We start from the raw sequence: 15,608 nt of genomic DNA, 5'->3' as shown, positions 1-15,608 counted from the left end.
CGCTCAGCCGGCGTTGCTGGATTCCTCCGAGCGGGCAGGGAGGGGCTGCCCACCGAGCCCTGTTCTGGGCAGGTTCAGGCCCCTCCTCTTCCCCAGCAAGGCCATTTGGTGACTGAAGAGCCCCAGATTTAGCGTGATTAGGAAATGTGCCCAAGGACCCCTGGCCTGCAGCAGCTGGGTGGGGCAGTTGGGGCTTGAACCCGGCAGAGGGGGGTCCATTTCCCTGCGAACCTGAGGGGCCTCGCGAGCCGCCCGCAGGCAGGAACCCAGCGCTGCGCCCTGAAGAGCTGCCAGAGCGGCAGCGCACCTGCCCTCTCCGGCCCCCTGTGCCCCCTGCCCGCGACCTCTGGCGCTCCTGCCCTGCTTCCCTGCCCTGACCCCACCCCATCCCCGGGGCCCCCTTTCTCAGTCTACCCACTCCCCAGAAGCCCTCCCCTCTCTGTTCCCGGCTCTCCCCACTTCCAATCCCTGCCTCCCACATACCCAGACCACCCAGCTTCCCAGGTCCCCTTACCTCTGGGGCTCCCCTCACCTCCTGGCGCCCCCGCCCCTGCCCCGCATGGCCCGGCTGGGCGGGCTGCTCCTGGCTGCCACCCTGGGCACCCTGCTCAGCTTCGTGCTGCCGTGGCCGCGGTGGCCAGTGACTACTGGTACCTCCTGGAGGCGGCGGCTGCCGACAACCGCATGGGGCTCGGGCCGCTCTCCTTCCACTCGGGGCGCTGGCGCATCTGTGAAGGTAGGCAGCTTGGGCAGCACATGGGGTGCCCAGCAGGTGGGGGACACGGCCCTGCCACTGGGCCCCTTCCCCTGTATCCCGCCCCACACCCCCTCCAGAGCAGTGCTGAGCTCCCCACACCGCATGTCTGCCCGCAGAGGTTTCTGGCCCCTCCTGTCGCCCCCTCCCCAAAGTGTCTGGGCGTGACAGCCAAGCTGGGGTGGGAGATTAGAGGGGAGCGCCGGGTGGCCCCTGGCAGCCCTGGGCCTCCCCTGTCTCCTTTCCGAGGCAGTGGCACATCCGTGGCAGATACCAGGTCACCCCCGAGGCCGCGTGGGCTCTGCCGGCTGCCCCACTGTGTGACCTGGGATTGGCCCGGGGGTCAGAGGAATGAGGGAGAGAAAGGTGGGCAGGCCCCACTGTTTGTCCTCAAGAAAGGGTGTGGGGGCTGAAGTGGGAGCAGATGGAGGTGGGGGCCCAGATGTGGGAGCCCAGGGGTCCTCATCAGAGTGAGCAGGAGTTGGAGGTCCACTCGGCAGCCCCATTGCCCTCCCTGTCAGCACGGCCGGGGCTGGGGGCGGCCCGGCTCCCCACCCCTGATGGCCTGAAGGCACCAGGAGACAGGAAACCTGTGCTCCCAGCCGCCGTGGCCGCCAGATGCAGGGGGGGCAGGGCGAGGACTTCCAACTGCCCCAGCCCTCCTCACCCACTGGGGGGCGACAGGGGGGGGGTGTGGGCATGTGTGTATGTGTGTGTGTCTGTGTCTGTGAGCATGTGTCTGTGTGAAGGTGAGTGTAGGAGAGCGTGGAGAAGTGTGTCTGAGGGAGTAAAGACGTGTGTGTGGGGAAAGTGTGTGTGACTATGAACATGTGTGTAGGTGAGCGTGGAGAAGTGTGTGTGACTGAACGTGTGTAGGGAGAGTGGAGAAGTGTGTCTGAGTGAGTAAAGGTGTGTGTGTGAGAAGTGTGTGTGAGTGAAGATGTGCGTGTGTGAGAAGTGTGTGTGACTATGAACATGTGTGAGAGATGGTGGCTTCCTCGGTGCACCTGGGAGGGAGGACCGCTGACCATCCACCAGACAGACTTGTGCATGTGTGTGCATGTGGGCCGTGGGTGTGCATGTGTGTGCATGTGGGCTGTGGGCGTGCATGTGTGTGCATGTGGGCCGTGGGCGTGTATGTGTGTGCATGTGGGCCGTGGGCGTGCATGTGTGTGCATGTGGGCCGTGGGCGTGCATGTGTGTGCATGTGGGCCGTGGGTGTGCATGTGTGTGCATGTGGGACGTGGGCGTGCATGTGTGTGCATGTGGGACGTGGGCGTGCATGTGTGTGCATGTGGGCCGTGGGTGTGCATGTGTGTGCATGTGGGCCGTGGCCGTGCACAAGGGGGAAGTCAGAGAGCCCAGTCACACCCCCTTCCGGCCCCCGGCCTGTGAGCAGCTCAGGGACGGGCCTAAGGCTGTCCTGAGGGTGGCCCTGTCCATCCCATAAACAAACCCAGGTCTGGAGTCCTCCAAAGGCATTGGAGCCCCAACTCGGAGTTGCAGGGGAGGGTCTGACGGCCCTGTGGCCACGGGTCAGTCCACTGGGCTCTGGCAGGGGTGGGAGCCCGCCAGCACCGCCAGCACCCGGGGACCATGCCTGGAGCAGGCAGGGCCACCAGCTGAGTGCCTTCTGCCCCGCAGGGCGGAACAGTGTGTCCCCCTGGTGGACCCCTTCGCCGCCGAGCCTGGGCGTCTCCCCCTCAGTGCGGCACCTGCTCCGTGAGTCCTGGGCGCCGTCACCCTGTTCTCCGACCCCTGGGCGAGGCTGGCTCGGGACTGCCTCATCCTCGCCCGCACCGCTCAGGAGCCAGCCCGCCGGGCCCAGGACACTGCACACCGACCAGCCAGGCCCGTGCTCTCCGTGGCTGTGACCACAGGGGCCCGGCTGTGCCCCTCTGGGGTTCTCCTTCATGTTTCCAAATGGTCCGCCGGGCAGGCATCTCCCACCTGGGGGTAGGGAGCACGGTCCGCTGCCCCGGGGGAGGGTGCTGGGGAAGCCTCCTCACCCCAGGCCTCAGGGAGCCTGTGCCCCGACAAGGGTGGCCACTGGGAGGGTGCAGTGGCTACCGTGGAGACGGGCATCAGAGGAGGCAGGGAAATGGTCCAGTCCGGCCAAGGCCCCGGCATTCCTGTGGGGGGGCTTGGACAGACAGCCCGAAGGCAGCGGGGTCTGCACTGCGCCCCTGTCCGGCAGCGCTGCACCGAGCCGTCCTGGTGGTCCTGCGCCTGAGCCTCGTCCTCGTGTGCAGCTGGGTTTGCGGCCTCCGCAGGTCCCTGGCCCAGCACGTCCCCTGATACTCTTCACCAGCTGCTGCTTCTTGCTGGGGGCTGAGTGTGGGGCGCAGACTCTGGGGGCCGGGTGCTGGCCCTCCTGCTGCCTGTCCTGGGCTCTCCTCTGGGCTGCGCAGGGCCTGGGCCCACCCTGGGGGCGGAGCTACAGCAGGCAATCGCCCTGGGTGGGGCCAGGGCCTTATAAGGGGCAGGGGTTCTGGTCGTGGGCCCACAGTCAGGGACCCGGGGGGGGGGGGGGTGCCCAGAACTGAGCTTCCCACCGGAGGCTCGAGGGTCTCCCAGGTGATCCAGGTCCCTGCCTGCCCTGCTGATCCAGCACCTGGGCCACAGGACCGCCCCCCCACCCCCCTCTCTTTCCCAGACCGTCCTGTGGGAGGAGCAAGGGCAGGCAGGGCCCGGCATTATGGGAGGTGACAAGGGGCCTCAGAGTCCTTTGCAGTGACACATCCCAGGCCCAGGCTGACGAGTAGCAGTTTATCAGCCAACATTCCCGGCTGAGACACCTGAGGACTCACCAAGGTCAGCAGGAGGCCTGTCCTGGGGGCCCCTCCACTGCCTTTAAGTGCCACTGTCCCATCCTGCCACCCAGTGCCGCTGACTGCCCAAGGCTGGCCGTCACTGAGGGGCTCGGGCTCCTCGGGGACAGTCCTCAGTGGCCCTGCCATCCGGGGCCAGGCCTGAGCGGGTCTGGCATCCTGCACCTGCTGTCAGGGACCAGAGGGCATGGAGCTGGGGCTGCCCAGACAGGCCCTTCCTCCCCGGAGGGCTGGTGCACCGAGGGCCCAGCCCCAGCCGCGGTGTCGGCTGGAGACTGAGCGCAGGAGACTCGCCCCGGCGGCGGTGGCCTCGCCCCATTAGGGGACCTCGGGAGTCCCTGAGAGGCGCGGTCAGGTGGGACTGTAGCCAGGAAACCTCGGCAGTGTGCTGGGAACCAAGGTGCCAGCCGTGGGCGGAGGGACTCCGGGGCAGGCAGCGGGCCGGCGCTCCACTGCCTTCTGTGCGCGGGCATCCGTGGCATCCGCCAGCTGACCGCAGCCCGCCCAGGTGGCCGGGACGAAGCCTGGGCTGGGAGACACACCAGCTCACACCAAGGGGACCCACACGAGGCGGCCGGCCCATGCCGCCTCACCATCAGCGTTCCAAGTAGGGAGGGGCCCAGTGCCCAGGTGCTGGATGGGCAAGGCTCTTCCCTGAGAAGGGCACCCGGGCGGGCAGGACCTGGAGTGATCAGTCCCTCCGTAACTGCCCAGCTGGTGGCTCGTGTCAGCCAGGGGCGGGGTGTGGGTCCAGCTTGGGAGCCAACTCTGTGTCCCCTGCTCCGGCAGCGCGGGGGGGCCCTGCACTCAGCCAGGCTGGACGCGGAGCGAGCAGCTGGTGGCCTGGAGAGGGGCTCAGGGGTGGGGCAGCCTGGGTGGGCGGGGCTCTGACCGCTGCAGGCTGGGACAGGCACCTGTTCTGGAGCCCCAGCCACACGAGTGTCCCGAGGAAGCCGGGGAGAGGTGCCTGCCAGCCCGCTCTGGGTGCTGACCCGTCCCGGGGCCCAAGCAGTCCATCGGCTCACATCCTCCCCCCGGTTAAATCCCTGCTTCCGTTCTCTCTGCCCAGCCCCGGGCTGGTGGCTGTCCGTCCCCTCCTTCCCCTCCCCATCTTCGGTCAAGATCAGGCAGTGAGGGGGACCCCAGGGCTGGGCTCCAGCGAGACCCAGGCGTGGCCCTGCAGTCAGCTCTGGCCAGCTCCTGTCCTCGTCGGCAGTGTCCAAAGGGAACATCATGGACCCTGTGGGTTCTGACCGCCGCAGGCTGGGACAGACAGCTGCGTGAGAGCATCCTGAGGAAGCTGGGAGAGCGGCCTGGGGGGCCCCAGCCCACCCGCCCTGCACACATTTCCCGGTTGGCACTGAGCGTGGCCGGTGACGTCAGCCTGCAGCTGTGGGCCGGGGGTGGCTCTCTGAGCTGGTCCGGCTGAGGCCAGATGGGCAGGAAAACGTCCCAGTGCCCAGCTGTTTGCCTCAGAATTGCCGGACGAAGGGTCACACAGCACGGGGCCCCCAACCTTCCCCTCCTGAAAGCTCAGGCTGCGGGCCAGACGCTGGGGGAGGCGAGTCCGGGGCAGGCAGGGGTTAGACGGCGGGAAGAAGTGCCTGGAACTCAGACCTAGGCCGGGAGAGCTGCTGGGGGCACCGACCTCAGCCAGAGGAGGCCTGGGGGCACCCAGTGCAGTGGGGACAGCAGCCCCGAGGCGCAGCTGCTGTGGGGGCCACTGTGTGTGTGTGGGGGGGGACTCCAGGGCATCCTGGAGGGGGCTGTGATGTGGGGCGGTTGTGTAAGTGGGGACCATGTGTTGGGGGTGTAGGTGGTACGTTTGTACAGGGGTTTTGTGGGGTGAAGTCCTGGGATTGGAGGACTGAGAGCCCCCGTTCTCCCCAAAGACGAGTGGGCAGGACCCCGGAAGCGGTGTCTGCAGCAGCACCTCGGCCAGGGCCCCAGGTAGGGCAGGTGCCCCAGCAAGCAGACACACTGAGTGGCCGCCCCTCCCCAGGTGCCCTGACCCCGGCGGGCTTGTCGTCTACATCAGCTGCTCACACCTGGCCTCGCAGAGACGGCCCGCCAGCAAGGCCCCGGTGTGCAGGACGTCCCCATCGGCTTCGGCTGGTCCCCGCGCTGGCCTGGGGCTCCTGCGCCTCCCAGGCGCTCAGCGGTGCCCTCCTGCTCACGGCCCGCGCCCTCAGCCTGAGCCCCAGGCGGGCAGGGGGTGGGGAGGAGGGGCTCGGCTTCCCTTTGCATCCTGGGACTGGGCAGGCTTGGTTGGAGCCTGGCTGGGAGGGGACCCTGGGGGTCAGGGGCCTGGGCAAAGCCAGACGTGTGGGGGCTCCCCTGTCCTGTTCAGGCCCTCCGTGGACTAACTGGTTTGTCTCCTGCGGAGATGAGCAAGTGAGTCCCAAGGAGGAAGGGGTTTTCGAGGGGGGTTATGGTGCACTTGGGTGGGGTGCTCAGCAGTCCTTTCGCCTCTTGGGGGTGCAGCCCTTCTGCCAGGGGTCCTGGTGCCACAGCTGTCCCCGTACCTAGGGACCTGGGTCAGGTGGAGAAGCTGCCCATTTTGGGGAGAGGGGATTTGGAAAGAGAGGCAGGTTTGTCTGTTAAACACCCACCGCGCTGGGCACTGTGCTGTGTGCTCATCTGTTCATCCCACCTGCCGTCACCTTGACAATGCTTTCCAGTCACCCACTTTACTGAAGGGGAGACTGAGGCCCAGATCACCCTGGAGCACGGCAGAGCCAGATGCCCTTGCTAGCTGGTGGGATTCCGGGGCCTCTGTTCTGTCCCCCGCCACCCGCCCCTCCCTGGCAGGCACTGATGGGAGGAGACTGGACAGGCCCAGAGCCCTCATGCACCGTGCAGCAGCTGAGGGGCGGGAGCACCTCGGCCTCCTCCCTCGCTCTCGGGACTCCGTCCTTGTCCTGGCGGCTCTGACCGTCCCACCTGCAGCTCCCTGGGAGTGTCTGCAACTCAGGGCCGGGTGGGCGCCCACACGAGCAGGTGTGAAAGTGGGGTGAGGGGAGAGGCGAAGCCGCTTAGCGAGCAGGGCCAGAGGCTGGCCTCTGCAGGCGTACTGACGGGAGGCTGCACCCAGGCTCGGCGGGACCCCACTGAGACCCAGGCCTGCAGGCCACAGAACAGGCCCTCCCACAGGGCCAGATAGGCCGGAGGGGGGGCACTCAGCCCACCCCTGGTCACCGTGGTTTGTGAGGGCCGAGACACGCTCATTTTCCTGTAGGTGGAGAAGTCAGGGTGACAGAGGGTCCGCGGGGGCTGGACGGTACCTGAAGTCCCAAGCAGCCCCGTTTCAGGGCCTTCCTGAGTCTGGGGTGTGTGCCGGGGGCATGGCTGCCTCCCTTGCCTTGTCTTCCCCCTCCCCTTTCTCCCCTTATTGCTTGGAAGGTTACAGGAAGCTCCGGGGGCACGGGGCTGGCACCATCTTGGGGGCCCCACTGAGGGACAGAGCGGGGGCTTCCCTTCCTGTTGGTGGGTTGGCATTCACCACTCCACATGATCCCAGCACTGTGCCATTTTCCCTGAAATAAATCAGCTTGTGCTGGGTGTGGTGGAAGCTTTTCTTTCTCTCAAAACTTCCAGAATAGTTAACGAACGCCTGTGGCTCAAAGGGTGCAAGGGCTAGAGTCCTGTCACCGGCTGTGTGTGCGTGTGTGTGTGCGTGTGTGCGCGCATGTGTGCATGCACGTTTGTGCCCATCCAGAGACGGACGTCCCACCTGTGTGCCTGTGTCCGTCCATCTAGAGTAAACTCCTGCTGTTTGGGGGTTCTTGGAATAGAACTTGAACACAGATATGGTAGGTAAACTAAAAAAAAAAAAAAATCCCCGAATTTCTGAATCTGTTTCTAAAATATTTGTTGTACCTTTGTTTAAAGATTTGAGACCATAATTAATTGTTAAAGGTGAGTGTCACTGTAAATCAAAGTCTATAAAGTTAGAATTTAACCCTTATTTAACTTGGCTCTCTCTTGTTTTTAAAACTTAAAAACTGCCCAGCCGGTGTGGCTCAGTGGTTGAGCGTTGACCCAGGCACCAAGAGGTCGCCGGTTCAATTCCTGGTCAGGACACATGCCCAGGTTGTGGGCCCGATCCCCAGTGGGGGGCATGCAGGAGGCGGCCAGTCGATGTTCTCTCTCATCGATGTTTCTCTCTCTCTCTCCCTCTCACTTCCTCTCTCTCTAACATCAATAAAGGGGGGGGGACTGTATGCCTAAGTATTGGATATAAATGTTCCAGCACAGGAGCATCTTAGTTAAGCCACCCACAGCTACAGCTCCTCCACCAGGGGGCTCTGGGTCCCCACCGCAATGAGCGACAGGCCTGGAGAGAGCCGGGCCCATGTTCCCAGGGGTGAGCACCGGCGGAGCCCAGCCCTCCTGGCGTAGGGACCAGGTGGGAGCTGGTGCTGCTCTGGAACTTGGCTCCCTGGGGCTGGAGCTTCTCTGCTTTTCTGCAGAAAGTTCAGGCACTGGGGCCCCAAACGGGGGCAATGTCTTTCTGCCCCTGTAGCCTAGGACCACACATGTCCACCCCGACACAGCAGTTCTGGCCACGAGGGGCATCCACTTCCAGCATCAGAGGGGACCTAATCCCAGGGGAGGAGCCCAGCAGTGGCTGGTGGGGGCACGGTGGTGGGGCCAGGGTACCCGGCATGGGCAGTCAAGGGGGAGGTCTTGCCCCCACCCCCACCCCCAGCTGTTGTGGGTGTTCTCCAGGCAAATGAGCTCACACCGGGTTGTAAGGGCTCCCAAGGCCCCGCGTGACCATCCTCTCCAGCTTGGGCAGGTCTGGGAGGGGTGGAAAGGCACGCCCACCACCTGCAGGCATGTGTTTGGGGGAGGTGGTATGGAGGATCAGGTCCTGCGGCACTTCTTCCCTCTGTCCTGTCTGCTCCTGCCCAGCTCTGGGTAGTGGAGCCTCCCCTGCGCTGTGGACGGGGGCACAGACATCCCAGCTGAGGAGGGTGAACGGTGCTGGCTGTTCCTTGCAGAGGCTGCAGTCCGGCCCGTCCTGAGCGCTCAGTGGTCGGGGTGCCCACTAGGGGGCAGCAGGGCGCCAAGCTAGACCGGTGCCTGAGCGGCAGACCTGAGCCGTGGCTGCCCCCGCATGGTCAACCTGGGAACAGCTCTCCTCGCCGGCCTGGAGAGGCCAGCCCAGGTCCCAGCCAGGGCCTGGGAAGCAGGTTCCCACCAGAAGTGCTGAGCACCCTGCGCTGGTCCCAGGGCACGGGTGGGTCTGGGTCTTTACCTGAGCCACCCTGCCCTGCTCATAGACGTGGAACAGCTGAGGGTCCCAGCACCCAAAATGACACATCGCTGAGACAGGTGGAGGGCAGGGTTAGCAGAGAGTCCCAAGGGACCCATGTGCCCTTCACCTGTCTCAGCGACAGCTGGCCCAGGCTGAGCTCCAGGGCCACAGCTGACTCCCAAGTGCCTTATGCCAATTAGGGAACAGCGCCCCTTCAAGACATCTTACTGCCACGTGCGGGAAAGCGGTCCCACTGAACAACTACACGAGTCTAGGACAGCCGTCCTGAGAACCCTTGGGCCTTGCAGAGCTTGCACCGTGGGCCCTGAGGTCCACCTGCAGAGCATCACCTGCACCCTTGGGGGCCGGGAGCTAGGATGCTGGCGTCAGTTGAGCCCCCGCAGGAAACAGAGGGCACAGGTACACTGGAAAACTGGGAAGTTTATAAAGGGACAATCTACAAAGGTGTGGCAGAGTGTGGGGTCAGGAGGGATGGTGCAGGACCCCCCAGGCCAGAAGGCGTGAGAGGAGGGTGGTTACAGGAACCTGGAGACAGGGAAGTGGAGAGGTCTACCTGCCTGGCTCAGGGACACCCTTGGGGGAGGGAGCTGAGGAGGAGCAAGAACACACCACCTCCCTTTCCTCCCCTGTCTCCTGTCAGGGGCCTCACTAACTGACCCCAACAGATATCCAGAAGGCTTGGGACCCCACTGGTTTTGTCACAGCTCCCAGAACAAATGAGAGGAGCATGGAGGGGGAGCTTGGAGGGCAAAGAGAGTCACCCCGTGTCATGGTGTTGGTAGGCACAGAGGCAGGTCTTTCCCAGCAGCTCTGAGGGAAGGGTGGGGGTGGGGCAGGGAGGCGCCAGCAACAATGGCCCTCACCCAGAGCCGCTCTTCTAAGTGCTCCCCTTGGGTTATTCACAACCCTGAGCCCAAGTGTCTGGGTGAGGGCACCTTGCCCGAGGCTGTGCTGAGTGCCCAGCAGGACTGGAGCCCAGTCTGCCAGCTGCGCCTTCTGTGGTCTAGTGCCAAGGATCTGGTCCAGAGGTCCCTCTTCTACCCTCTGCGTCGCACCTCCTCCTGGGCCATGGTCCCCCACATTGAAACTCTGTGGTTTGAACCCCCCTAACCCACTCAGACCTCACACCTGTCTCACTTCCTTTCCCATCAGCCCCTTGCAGGTGGGGCCCTGCGGTTTCTCTGCTGACTTCCTCTCCCAGAACAGAAGGACTGGAGCCCACAGAAGGGGAGACCGGGGCGGGGGGGCTGGGGGAGGAGGGCTTCTGGCTCCTGCTTTAACGCTCACTGTGGCCTCCCTCTCCTGTGGCATCAAGTCTGAATTCAGCGCGGGTGGGATCTGGCCTCTGCTTTCCCCTCCAGGGGCAGGATGCCCCTGCCCCACCCCCCAAGTCCAGCCACATTCCCTCCTTCCTCACCACTATGCTTCTGCACACACACACACACACACACACACACCCGTGAGCCAGCATTTCCTTCCCTGCGGTCCCAGGCCTCCCCTCACCCCCTTCCCAGGGCACTCTGGATGCCCATCAATGCCCAGCACCTCCCCTGGACAGCCTGGCAGTGACCGTTCACACATCGGGCTGCCTGCTGAGCAGGAGGCTCAGCATCTTTGAAGTTCCAGGCAACGGTGGTGTAGATCGGATGCATGATCACCCCCTGTCACCCCCTGAACCCACAGGCAGGCCCTCGGGACTCAAGTGGCAACTCTGTGGCTTGTCTCTGGCACAGCTGAGGGCTGTACACACCTGGCAGTAGCAATGGTTCGCTGTGGCAGTAACTGCCAAACCAGGGAGGGAGTGTCGGTCACTGTGCCTTGAAAACACTCCCAAGATCATTAGAAGCCTCAGCTCCAGAGGCGCAGCCTGTGGAGGACCAGTTTCCCTCTGTCTCGTGTGGGAAGGCAGTGGGTGCAGGACAGTACCTGTGGGTTTAAATCCCGCTTTGTCGTTTACCAGGTATGGAACCTGGAGCGCCTCGCTTTGCCTCTCAGAGCCCCCCTGGGCAAAATGGGGTAACCATCTCGTCGGGCAGTTGGGCGCCTCTTTAATGTGCACGCAGATCACCTGGGGATGCTGTTAACCTGCAGCGTCTGGCTCAGGGGTGCGGTGTGGGACCCGAGATCCCGAATTTCTACCAGGCCTTCAGGTGATGGGCCAGACTGAGCAGCAAGGACGCGGAGCGCGAAGCCCCGCCTGCAGCCGGGCCGCCACCCCGTGTGCCCCAGGCCACCTCTCCGGCCAGCACCACGGACAGCGCCCTGGGGTCGCCGGACGACCCGGGGCCCCCGGCCTGTGCCCGGGGACGGTGCGGTCCTCGCCATTGTCGTCGTCCCCGATGACCGCCTCGACCTCGGCGTGCCTGGCGGCCGGCCGGGGCGGTCACCGTGTCCCTACGCCGGTCCACCCCGGGTGCGGGACCCCCGCCCGGCCCTAGACCTCGCCCCCAGCGGCCCCTCGCCCGCTGCTCCGGGCCAGGTCCGTCCGCGGAGCATGGTGGGGGCAGCGCCCGACCCCCTCCCGACGCCCCCGGGCGAGGGCCACCCGGCACTGCGGGGTCATCACGGTAGGACTTTCAGACTCCGGACGCACCGACCTGGGCCAAAGGGGAGCACCGCGGCATGCCGGGAGTTGTAGTTCGGGCCCCTGGCGGCAGCTTCGCGCGAGCCGGCGGGCGGGAGGCCGCGCGGGGTGCTGGGAGTTGTAGTTTGTCCTGGTCGCGGCGGGAGGCACGTTCTGTCATCCTGGCTTTACAGGTGGGGACACTGGGACACCCGCCTGAGGCCGCGTGATGAGGACGTGGTCGATCCGGCTGTCTTCAGAGTCCAGCTCTGAACCCCTGTGTTACGTTGCCTGCAAAGTAGCTTTGCATCCTTTATTTTCTCCAATACAGATTTGTTGAGCACCTAGCTGTGCCCGGCACTGTCCAGGTGCCAGGCAGAGGGACCCAAAGATGGTGCGGCCTGTCCCAGCGACTGACCTTATGGGCATCATGGGAGGCAGAATTGGAGGGCGGCCTAGAGAGCCCCCTCCTCCATATCCTTGTCTTTGGGGGGCAGTGCAGGGTAGCTGTGAAGGGCACCCAGTCACGCAGGGAGGACAGGCCTCCCCCCAGGGCCCGCTCTCATTGGTGGCTCCTTGACCTGGAGTGAGAGCCATAGATGACCGCAGGGGAGCCACTCGGCCCCAGAGGGCCACAGCTCTGCCCAGGGAGCCCTCAGCACAGTGACGCTCACCGCGAGCTGACCTGCACTGGGGCTCGCCACGTGCCTGCTCCAGGTCAGCCTGGGGGCAGAGGAGCCGGAGCAGCTTGCCCTAGGAGGTCCGGTCCTTGGGGTGGCCTCAGGATGCTGGGTCACCTGGGGGGAGGATGTGGGCCCTGGGGAAAGCTCAGCGGGCCAGCCACAGCATCAGGGCAGCCTTCCTGGGCTGTGAGGAGCAGGCATTACTCACACAGAGGCGATGGGAACAGTGTTCCAGGCTGAGGGAACAGCATGGGCAAACTCGGGGTAGGAGCTGGAGTGTTCGAGGCCCTGGACGGCCAGCCTGGCTGGACAAGTGAGCAGGGGCGGAGATGGAGCCTCCGGAGCTCTCCACCCCCACCCCCACCTGTGCCTGGCAGGGTCATCCTAAAGGGTGGAAAGCCGAGTCCCTGAGGGTCTGTGGCCCCAGCACCCCCATCTACAGGAAAGGCTTATTGTGCCTCCCCCACCCCAGTGCCCCTCTGGCCCTGACCCGAAACCTCTGAATTCCAGGCCCTCAGCAAACAAGCCCCTTATCTCCGTCTGGCTCCAGCCCTTCTGCTGGGAAGTGGGGGCGGGGAGCAGAGGCCTCTGTGGGAAGGAAGGGAGGGGTTGCCACGGTGATGGTAGCTCCGGGAGTGGGGAGAGAGAGGACAACGGCGGGGTCCACAGGCACCTCTCAGCCCTGGCAGAACCACAGAGTTAGCAGGCACCTCACATCTTCCCTGTCATCCTCACAGACTGGGGGGGCTGGGCGGGGGGGCCATCTGAGCGTGCCACCAAGGTGTCACAGCCGGTCACCAGGCCAGGCCCCTCTCCTCCCACAGCCAAGCTATCTTCTGGGAGAGCTGACCCTCCTGGGGGGAGCTGGGGCCCCACGAGCTTCCTCCTGCCCATGGCTGCTGGTCGCCTCCTGCCTAGTCCCAGGACCCCCAGGCCAGCCCTGCTGTGCCCCAGTGGTGGCTTTCCCAGTGTGGAGGGAGCTTGGGGGGGGGAGAAAGGTGGGGGCCCTCCCCAGGGCAATGAGGTATGTTTCTGAGGCCTTGTCATGAGGGGAGACCCTCTGACCAAGACTTGGTCTTGGGGGTTGTCTAGGCTGGTGCATGTGTCTGAGTATCTGTCTATGTATCTGTGTGTACACATGTGTTGTGTATGTGTGTGCATGCATGTCAGTGCATTTATATGCGCACATATGCATATAGCTCGTTTACTGGTGTGCACACATGTGCATATGTATATACATGTATGTGCAAGGGTTATGTACATGTGTTTGTGGGGGCGGGTATGTGAGCTGGGGTGAGAAGCCAGAAGCCCCTTGTGCAGCACATGGAACTTGCCCCCTCCCGACTCCCCGGGTCACTGAGCTGACCCTTCCCTCCTCTTCTCTGTAGGAGACTCCAGCCCCCTCGCAAACCCCCATCCTCAGAGGTCGTGGGTCATCTCCTGCCTCCACGCAGACCCGCCCCAGCATCAGCTGCACTTTACTCCCCCAGGGCCACCAGCCTCAGCCAGGCCACCTTGGGATACAGCTCCTCCACCTCCCCGTCCCCATCCTGGCCCACACTGCAGCCCGATGGGACACTTCTGTTCCCCAGAAGCACCAACCTCTCTCACCCCCCGGTCGTCACACCTGCCATTTTTCTACCTGGAAGTCTCTCAAACATGGGCAGGTGTCCTTGGTGACCCCTTCTGTCGTCAGACACCCTTTTCCAGGACGCCCCGAACCCGGCCCAGCAGGGGAAGGAGGGCCCTCCTCTGGGGTTAGTAACACCTCGCTGCCTGCGGGTGATGGGCAGGAGCTAGAATGTTCTTGGCCTCTGGGGCGTTCTGTGTGCCCAGCCCACCTCCTCGGTGATTCCAGCCGAAGGACTGAAGAGGTGGGGACACATGGCCCAACTTCCGGGACGCTGGGCCCCACGGATGCTGCTGGGGCAGACAGGGAGCCACGTCGGGCTCTGAGGGTCGAGGGCCTCGTGTCCCCGTGCAGGAGGCCAGGAGTGGAGGAGGAACAGACCTCGGTCCTGCCTCAGCCTTTCCATGGGGGAAGGTCTGGGGTCCATCCACATGGCCCCTTCCCTGGCCCTTTTGAAACATCCATCTGCTGCTCCCTGAGCAGTGGGAGGATGCTGGCCAGGCCTGCAGGGGAGCAACGCGTGGATCCCGGGGCAGCTGCCTCTCGCGGCAGGCACCCCAAGCCTCCCTGGCACCCCTCCAGGTGCAGGCTCTGGGGTGTGGGCTCACACGCATGAGCTGAGTTCAGCGCGCGTATTCCTGTAACACTGGGCCTCTGGCAGGAAGTGAGTAGCGGGAGGCTGCTGCTGGGAACCCGGTGCTGGCCCCGCTGAGATAAAGCGAGGCAGCAGATTGGAGCTGGAGATAGCGGCCTGGGTCCCGGTAAACAGGTGGGGGAAATGTCTTTCCCATCCCATCCTCTTGGCTCCGAGCCCGCAGGATCTATAGGGCGCTGGCCTGGGTCCAGGCCTGAGCTGTGTGCTCCATCATCTCCCCAGACGGGGGGTCGTGAAGGAGAGAGTGCTGGGTCCAGGGGCCCTGGCTGGGCACCGCCATGGGCACGCGCTTGGCTGGCCACGTGGGCTGTTGGGAGCGGTGGGGTAGGAGGGGGGCTTATCCAAGCCCTGTGCCCCCCTCGGTGGTGACAGAGACATGACAGTGCATCAGAGGGTCACCTGCGGAGTAGGGAAATCCAAACAGGGTGGGAGACCCAGAGAGGGGGGGCAGTGATGGCAAGAGGGCTGCACCCCGCTGCTCAGCAGGTAAGCTCTGCCTGTGCACAGCCCAGGGGACCTTGAGGGCAGGGCAGCTGGGAGACCCTGTGCTGTTCAAGCCAGGGGAGAACCACACGCTGTCGGACTCACTCGGTGAGCCCCCCGACTGTGGGTGCTGGGCCAGGCCCGCCCGGGGGGTGCTCAGGTACACACGCCGGGGCGGTCTGTTTTCTTTGGTATGAGAGAGCACACAACATGTACAGAATAAGCACAGAAGCATGTGTTTAACTTTACAAATGAACATAAAATGAACTCCCATGACGTTGTCACTGCGATCAAAGAGCAGACCACAGCCAGGATTCCGGAAAGTTCTCCGCCATTCACTCCCCCGCCCCATGCCCGAAGCCGCAGCTGCTATCTGACTTTTATGATCATGACCTGCTCTTGGGTCCGGTTTTGCCCCCATGCTGATCCCTCGGTGACAGCTGAGACCGGCTGGAGCTGGACTCTGACCGTGACGCAGTGACTCAGCCCGCACCTTGCGCGCCCGGCCCCTTGGGAATCCCTGTGGGATCCATGCAGGCTGATGGGATTCAGTCTCTGCCCTGGCCCGTGCTTTTCCACGGCGTGCCCAGGCCACAGCTGATTTCTCCTTTCCACCTGTTGGGGACCTTGATGGTTTTCAGGTTGGTTGTCTAAGGTGCTGCTTCCCGGGCACCTGTGCGCACCTGGAGGGCAGCCGCCTGGGGTGGAGCCACTGAGCTGAGCTG

The 15,608-nt window shown here is 64.3% G+C and overlaps 1 protein-coding gene across 1 annotated transcript; it reads left to right on the top strand.

Moving 5' to 3' along the window:
- Window positions 1–559: 559 nt before the first annotated feature.
- TMEM235 (transmembrane protein 235) lies at window positions 560–9,979 on the top strand. Its single transcript, XM_036268325.1, is given in 9 exon segments — window positions 560–620; window positions 623–736; window positions 2,952–3,044; window positions 3,047–3,091; window positions 5,478–5,535; window positions 5,588–5,637; window positions 5,640–5,702; window positions 5,705–5,789; window positions 9,877–9,979. Coding segments are annotated over 9 exon segments (672 nt in total).
- Window positions 9,980–15,608: the final 5,629 nt, after the last annotated feature.

Source organism: Molossus molossus, unplaced genomic scaffold (genome assembly GCF_014108415.1).
Source record: "Molossus molossus isolate mMolMol1 unplaced genomic scaffold, mMolMol1.p scaffold_m16_p_19, whole genome shotgun sequence".
Lineage (NCBI taxonomy): Eukaryota > Metazoa > Chordata > Mammalia > Chiroptera > Molossidae > Molossus > Molossus molossus.
The sequence above is the reverse complement of the archived record's forward strand: the minus strand, read 5'-3'. Positions and strand labels throughout refer to the sequence as shown.